The sequence below is a fragment of the Talpa europaea genome, assembly GCF_964194135.1.
Source record: "Talpa europaea genome assembly, chromosome: 4".
Classification (NCBI taxonomy): Eukaryota; Metazoa; Chordata; class Mammalia; order Eulipotyphla; family Talpidae; genus Talpa; species Talpa europaea.
This window is the reverse complement of record NC_140070.1, coordinates 71,841,201-71,849,719: the sequence shown is the minus strand read 5'-3', so window position 1 is coordinate 71,849,719 and position 8,519 is coordinate 71,841,201. Positions and strand designations below refer to the sequence as shown.

The window sequence follows — 8,519 nt, the reverse complement described above, 5'->3', positions numbered from 1 at the left end:
CGCCCCGCGTGGGAAAGCGTGAGCCAGCCCCAGCTCCGCCGCCAGCCGACGCTCACGGAACACCTGCAGCTCGCTCCCCCACCGCGCCCCCGGTTGCCTAGGTTACTGGCGTCGCGTTCCTTCACGTTCTCTTCCGGGAGGACGTAATCTTACGTTCTCGGCGCGTGACGCAGCACGCTGGACTATAAGTATGAGCCGCGCGGCCGACGCTTCCTCTCTCGTCTCCCCGCGGGCCGCAGCCATGGCGCCGGTGAGTGCGCGCGGGGGGCGGGCGTCTTGCCCCCGCGCTGGTGAATTTCGCAGCTACCAAGTGGGGACGTCTCTTTCTAGAGGAAGGGAGCTTAGAAATGGCACGTCACCGGGGTGTTGCGGTTCTAAGTCACTGCCCGGAACCTCCCGGCGGCCGCCCTGGCGGGGGTGGCGCGGGAGCCGGGCCGGAGTTGCCCTCGGGGGGCGGTTCTGGGAGCCCGGGGAGGCGGCGGCTCGACGGTGAAGCGGGGCGGGAGGGACGGCGTTCTTTGCGCGGCGCTATGCCGGTGCTGCTGCGTTTGATTGCACTAAAAAGGAAATGGGAATCATTGGTGGGTCTGTCAGTCCTGCAGGGCGGCGGAGGGCGCCCCGCTTGCAAAGTTTCAAGATGGGGGCGAGGTCATGTTCAATAGGCGATTGATGAACATGTTTGCAGTTTCTCCAGCAAATGAGTGTTGACCCTTGACAAAGACCCGCCCACCTGTGCGTGGATTAACCACCTTAGCACTTCTGTAATTGACGTTCTCAAACGCAGGCCGTGGTTACTGAGCCGCAGTCAGCGCAGGAGGCTGCTCGTCCGGGCAGGGCGGAGGCGTTGAAGTGCTGAGCGTCAGGGTTGCAGAATGGCTCGTAGTTGAGCCCTGGATTGAGTGGCAGTGTTGGAGTCTATATCCAGAGTCAAGTGTGTCTGGTTCAGATGAGGTTCCAGGGAGTCCATCTAGGGCGTTCCCATTGGGTGCTGTCAGATTTTTTTTTAACCAAATTGGGTCTGTGCATTGGCATTGGCGACTATTTTGATTTGCAGACACTTTTCCATTGTCTCCTGGCGTTTTAAAGGCTATCTTTTTAACTAAATTATTTGCGTCTCCTGAAATTACAGTGCATAAGTTAACTGAAAGTTAGGTTGACCCCAGCCCCTGTAAGCGCTTACCAGTTCTGAATTTGGGGGAGAACCACAAGTTACTAGACTGCCAAAGCAAACTCAGATTTATACTTGTGTCATTTGGGAGGGTCTAGTTTTAAGATGAAGTCCTGGTAAATAGTGATTTGTTTGTGTGCTTTTAGTAACCATAGCAGTATTTTAACTGTATAAACTTAGGCATTTTTTTTTTAAAGCTTGCAGACTAAAGGTTCCTCTTTCACCCTTTTCCTTATAACACATTAGGATTGGATTCTGTAAACAGGTATATAAAATGGCATATTTTCACAGGTAGTTGAGCTTGGCCAGGGTGGTCTACCCCTTGTGGCAATGGCAGTAGTAAAGCAGGGTATGTCCCATAGTAAACAGCTTGACATTGGTTAGAGGTTCGCATCAACCCAAGTGGGTGATTTTTAGTTTTAACCTAAAGTTAATATGTGGATTGGTCCTGTTAATCTTTTCTTCTTATACAAGTAGAATGTCTTCTGAAGGAAACTAAGTCACTTGCTATATACATCTCCTCTTGATTACACGATATAGTTTTAAATTTTTTGTTTATAAAGTGAACAGATAGATTGAGACAGTTATGTTAACTCTCTGTAGCAGAAAGAGAAGAAGCCTAAGAAGGCGACCTGGAAGTTTAATTTGGACCTTACTCATCCAGTAGAGGATGGAATTTTTGATTCTGGAAATTTTGTAAGTATCACTCACTTTGTTTTTTTCATTGTAGTAGAACTGTTAATGATTTAAGAGTGTGATGTTTGATTTTAACCTAAGCTCTATTCCTAGGGTACCTTCCCTAGTGAATATCTAGGGTTTTCTTCCCTAGTTTTGCGTCTTTTCTCTTTTAAAATAGGAACAGTTTCTGCGGGAGAAGGTTAAAGTTAATGGGAAAACCGGAAATCTCGGGAACGTTGTTCACATTGAACGCTTCAAGAATAAAATCACAGTTGTTTCTGAGAAACAGTTCTCTAAAAGGTTGGTATTCATAATATTTTAGTGAAATTGTGGTAGTTGTGAAATATTTTCTAGACCGTAGTTCTTGTATTCTCTGCACTTGTAAGACTAGATAATGTTGGTGAGGGTGAGGTCAGTGAGATGCTTTGAATGACCTCTATGAATGGAAATTGGTAGTAAGTGTGTAAATTACTGCTGGGATACAGGCAAGTTGTATCTCGGGCTCTTGTCCAGTGAATTGGGCCTTGGAATCCAAATTGTGTGTAAATTTTAACAATGTTGAGTGCTTTAATATTAGAACATATTACAAGGAATATATGTAATGTGTCCCAACATAACTAATGCAGATGTTTTCTTGTGTATTTTTAAAACTTTTGGTTGTTGATGGAGACAACCAGCCTACGTAATCTCTAACATCTTGCGGGAATGTTCTGTTTACTTGACAAAAATTAAATATTACATGCCAGCTCTGTTGAGCTGGTGACCCAGCAATAACCAAGCAAGGTATCCACAATGAAAAGCTTAAAATTATAGTGGAAAAGAGACAATGAAATGTGGTGTTAAGAAGTTGGTAAGTGCTGTCTAAACATTTTGCAGTAAATAAGATGTACTATATTTTTAAATAGGGTGGTCAGGGAACGCATCATGTAAGTGGGATGCAGGAGTGAGCCAGGCAAATTAGGAAATTGTTCATTGTGGGTGAAGAAAAACAACAGTGATAGTAACAGTTTGGAGCACATTGTGAGAGATGGTGGCTTGGTATAAGGTGGTATTGGTGCATATTAGCTGTATGGACTACAAATTATCACTAAGGGCCCTCCCTGGTGGCCTAGGGGTTAAGTTTCAGCACTGTCACCGGCCAGGGAACTACCCATATATGGTGCAATAGACCTTTCCTGTCTCACCCACTGCTCCCTTGAGCAGTGTATTTCAATAGATCTGCCTGTTCTGTTCCCCACTTTGTCTTAGGTGAATCCTCTTACCCTGCACACCTCTCGCTTCACCCTAGTTTGTCTATGCATAAATAATCTTTAAAAAAAAATCACTGATGATTCTGATGAAAGATAATCTGTCATTGAGGCTTATAGACATGCAGACAGTTATTAAATGATATGCTATATTTGCTATATTGAAGATAATGAGGATAAAAGAATTTACAGATAACCTGTGAGTAAGCAGTTTTGCCAGTGGAAAGACTTCTAACAGAGGGGGGCAACATTAAAACAAAGGACAGCGAGCCTTCAGGGGAATGCTTGGTAATTTTGCTGTAAAGTGTAAATAGAAGCAAACAACTGGAGTGATAAAATGAGGCTCTGCTAAAAGCTCTAAGAATCTGATTGTGGTAATGAGACTGAAGGGGAACCTATTACTGCTGTCTTATGTATTAGCTTCCAATATAAAGATCATTTTTGTTATAGGGAGATGGGGAGAATAAGGGTGGTGTAAGATAAAAACTGATACTGGTCTAATTGGGGTTGAGGGGGCTGTGCTGTATCCTTAGTGACCTAGTGCAATGCTAGAAAAAATGAAATGTGCCCTAGCCTAATCTGGGGATAGGAAAGGTAAATACAGCTGCATACTACCTGTATACCTCTACATGATAACTGATTGTATTAATGAAGTGTGTGTTTATTTCAAAGGTATTTGAAATATCTTACCAAGAAATATCTTAAGAAGAATAATCTTCGTGATTGGCTTCGTGTGGTTGCATCTGACAAGGAAACTTACGAACTTCGTTACTTCCAGATTAGTCAGGATGAAGATGGATCTGAGTCTGAGGACTAGGTGAAGCCCCCACATATATGGCGGCTTTGTTTACTAAGACACAAATGAAACACAAGAGAAAGAAACATCTAGATATGGACTTAGTTTTGTGAAGAATAAAAGTTGTGCTCTGATTGTTAACGCTTCCAGTCTCAGTTATTTAAGTGTATGCTGTTTACATGATGTCGTTCCTTTTTTTTTCTTTAAGTAAACAGCATTTAATATTGCTTATAGGTAGTGGGTTTTTCCCTAGGACATCTGAAACCTAACTTTACAAATGTCCTCAGAGAGTATGTCATGTTCGAGGGGAAATAATGAAGTAAACTTTGTGGGATAAAACTCTAAATTCTTCACAGTTTGAACAGTACTTTTATACGCTTTGTAAATACAATCCTGATCACCTAAGAACAGTTTTTGCACGTAGGTAAGTCCTCAGTATTGAATCACTCATGCCATTGCCTCAATATGCCAACCTAACTACCTACCACAGAGGATCTGGATAAGTATGGTACTGCTCTAAACCAATTTTTATTTGCCTCTTGGAAATCTCCAACCAGGTGCCTTGTAGGTGCTAGAAGCAAATCTGAATTCTCATCTTTCCTGCTAAGTCTGCTCTAGACTAGGCTGAAAAGGTTTCTTCTGCCAAGTTTTTTTCTAAGAAAATCTTTGTCTTGACCCCACTCCTCACTAAAAATATTCATCTATTGCTTAAAATTTCTCAGTGGATGTACCTTTAACCCCAGTAAAGTATCCTTTAGACAGACTGGGTTGGTAAAAATTAGACTGCAAGAGATGAGGGAGGAGAGGAAATAATGTGAGAAGGAAGATACTTGAGTCATACCAAGGATGTAGTATTCTGTCATGCTTTTTTCTACCTCTAACCAGAAAGTGGTGTCAGTACTTCAGGTACTGAAATATACCAATAGATTTATTGCCAATAAGTCTTGACTATTTCAACTTAAGCATGTACATAATTGGGCAGTGTTTGGAATGAGCTCATTAGGGTGGCAGTGTTGGCCAATGTTCATGCACCTCCCCTAATACAACAACTCTTGGTTCTTGGAAATAACTTTTCATTAATAGCTTACTTTGTTCCATTCTTTGAATTGTTTTTATGTTTACCATCAGTAGTTAATAGGTTCATTCTGTGCCTGCTATATTGAGCGTTGAGGACACAATGGGGTAAAATCTATTCTCTGTTAATGGAGAGGGAAATAGCCACCAGATAAGCACAGACCGAGTACAAAAGGAGCTTGATTTCCTTAAGGAAACTCAAAGTGAGCTGGCTTAGAGCAGTCAAGGTTAAGGGCTGGGTAAAGGGAGTTGGGTACTGCAGTCTGAGGGAATGGAAAAGTTCTGAGGACATATGAGATCTTGCTGGCATAATGTACATCTGGAATAAGTGACTGGTTGTGAGAAGAATGAAAAGTAGGCAGAAATCAGCCCATGCAGGACAGAAGTCTGTTCAGAGCACATAAGGGATGCAGTAAGAAGTACTTTATAAAAAAGTTAAGTTGCTGCCTTGTGGATGGTTTTCAGTGGCCTCATAATGGATACAAGGAACGGGAGGCTGTGGCAATATACTCTGGATGGCTATAGATAGGGTGGTACAGATTGATACAATTTAGTTTTTCTGAGGATAAATCTGTTGATGGATATTTGATGGTAAGGGGGAAGGTTGAAAGCAGCATACAACTGATTAGATGGTGGCGTTTGCTGTGTTTGTCACAGTGGAAAAAAGCAAGTTGGGAAAATAATTTTAGGCCATGCTGAACTCAAGATCCAGGAATTGTCCAGCACGAAGCTAAATATATAGGCCTATCGCTCAGGAAAGATCTAGGAGATGTGTACTAGTCTGCACATAGGTAGTCAACAGTGGGTGGGTACTGGTGAAATTACCTATGAGGAGGTGTGAGGATCAAGTGTGGCAAACACGAACTACCTGCTTTCCTCCCCTAAATCTTTCAAAAACATTCACAAGGTTTCCAAAGTATATATAAAGAAGTATAGTCCCTTCCAATATGTGTCCTTCCCACTGGAGGTAGAAAAATTTCAAAGATGAAGTTATGGTTTAGTCATTCATTTTAAAAAAGATAAAAGTTAAAATGATGGCTTGCAGTATTTGCTTTTCTCCACATTGCTTTTTTTTTTTGTTTAATGTCCTGGAATTGATTCCTCCAATGAGGTTTTTTCAATTAGTTCCTTATTGATGGCATTTGAATTGCTTCCAAACCTTTGCTACCCTAAAGAGTGGTGCAATTAAAAGTCTTGCCCACATGCCTTTTCCTATTTTTGCCATTAAATATTTGGAGTGGATTCCTAGAAGTGAGACTTTGTGGTCAAAAGATAAATCAGCCATATACATTGTCAAATTTCCCTCCATGAGAGTCAAACCGTCTTACCCTCATTTCCCTTCTCCCTTCCCACCATCAATGACCAGCAATGTCTGTTTTCCCACAGATTCGCCAATATGTTGTGTGTGTGTTTTTTTTTCCCCCAATCTGATAGGTGAGACATGGTTTCAAGATAGTTTGAATTTGCATCTCTCGAGTGAGGTTGAGTCACTTAAGGGCCATTTATATTTCTTTGAGCTTGTTTATATCTGTAGGATATATATGGGATTCTTGTTTTTTTAATGTCTATTGTAGAAGCTCTTTAATACAGCTATTAAGTCCTTGTCTGTGAAATAAGTTGCAAAACTTTTCAGTCTTGTCTTTTCCCATATTAATGGTGCCTTTTATATTGTTACTATACGAAGCATTGTTTTTGTTTTTATGGACTTTAATCTATTAACCTTTTCCTTTTTGCTTCAGGATTTTCAGCCATGGTTAGAACTAAGTTTTCCCCATTTCCAGGTTATAGAAGAATTTGTTCATGTTTTCTTTTAGTGCTTACATGGTTTCATTTTTAAAATTTAGGTGTCTGTTCTGTTTGAAATTTATCCTGGTTTACTATTTGAAAAGTCCCAATTTTACCTTTCTTTTCCCCATGTGGCTAGCCACTTACATGCCATTACTCCTGATACAGCAGTACTCAGGAAGTTTTGATTAGCTTTGATTTTCCCACTTGTCTGGAAGTTCTTGTTTATGGTTATGCTGAAGTGGTTGGAGAGCCTACATCATAACTGTAGTGTGTTGCGTTTTTATAAGATGGGTAATTTAACAGCCACAAGGAGTACTTTGAAATAGTGTTTCAGTTTATAAAGGATTTTCTCTTTGATCCTTTCGTAGCCCTATTTAAAAAGAAGATCAACCAAGAAACCAGAAATTTGGTAAAAGGCACTTATTTGGGATTTTAAGAACGCAATCTAGGCCACACTGACCCCAAAAGCCCTTGAACTGTACCCTGCCTCTGCTGCTTACTAATGACATGATCTTGGACACACCTCTATACTCTGGGCCTGTTTCCTTATCTATAAAGAAGTTGGAAATAGGTCAGTGTTTCTCAAACTTTAGAGACTCCTGCCTCCTTTTGATAAACACAGATACCGCCTGTTTCCCTACCCAGTTCTGATTGCCCTACCTATTTTTGACTGACATCTTAGAAAGTTTCTATTCTAAAATGCAACAAAGTAGGGTCTTTAAATTTTCCATATATAAACTTAAAATGTTGTATATGTTTTTTAATACACATGCTCCTTGAGAGTAACATAAGTCCCCCTTCCCTGCTGGCTAAAGCACTTTTTAAAGCCTTTGTGATTCAGAGAACTAGATTGGGAATCGTGAATCTGTTATCTCAATTATAACTAGGTATATTTTCTTCCAAGGGAATGAACTATTAATATACAACTTTTTTCCCTAATTGTGAGATGAATGGTGTGAATTACACATATCCAATTCTACATTCTTATTTTTTAAAGATTTATTTATTTATATAAGCACTGGGGTACAGGCCAGAGGCATGGGAGGGTGAGAGAATTCACCGCGCTGCAGAGCCTGTGGACAGCTTCACAGTGCTGCGCTCAACCTGCTGTGCCACAGTGCTGCGCTCAACCTGCTGTGCCACCGGGGAGGCCCCAATTCTACATTCTTAGTAATAAATCTTTATTCTTGCCCAGAGAGCCACACCACCAAACTGTAGCTCAAATCAGATCTTTCATATCACTAACTTTTCTCTGTGAGGCCTTGGGCATCTCTAGCCCAAATAGAGGAGCCAAAGGCAGCTGCTGAAGTTGGGGGAGGGGCACACTGGGATTTTCCTGCACATAATAAGCTAAACCTCTGCTTTTTCCCTTTAAGCTGCACCACAGGCACTCTGACACCTTGCTCTAATTTTACTTATTTTTGTACCTCACTAGAGACTGTGAATGCCAAATTTATCTTTGTGTGCATATCTGGATAAGCCCATGTAACTACAAAAGAATTTCAGGTTAGATAATGAACATTACCCTTCATTCATAATGTGGGAGGATCACCCAGAATGAATAAAACAAACATCAAAGAAAAATGCTATTCAGGGGAACAAACCAAAACAAGTGACTCAGAAATAGATGCAAGGAACAGAAGAAAATCTCACTCAACCTAAGGAAACTTCTCTTGGTCTAATGAATTTTAGTGTGTTCCTCACAATTGAAAGGTCCAACCATGGGGCCTCCCTGGTGGCACAAGGGGTTAAACATAGCCCTGTGAAG

At 41.1% G+C, this 8,519-nt stretch overlaps 1 protein-coding gene across 1 annotated transcript; it reads left to right on the top strand.

Annotated features, from left to right (window-relative positions):
• Positions 1-347: 347 nt before the first annotated feature.
• LOC311170248 (ribosomal protein eL22-like 1) lies at positions 348-3,910 on the top strand (the record flags this gene model as incomplete). Its single annotated transcript, XM_084232632.1, has 4 exons — positions 348-581; positions 1,772-1,864; positions 2,025-2,146; positions 3,766-3,910. The coding sequence occupies 4 exons, from the start codon at positions 348-350 to the stop codon at positions 3,908-3,910; spliced, it is 594 nt and encodes a 197-aa protein (XP_084088758.1).
• Positions 3,911-8,519: the final 4,609 nt, after the last annotated feature.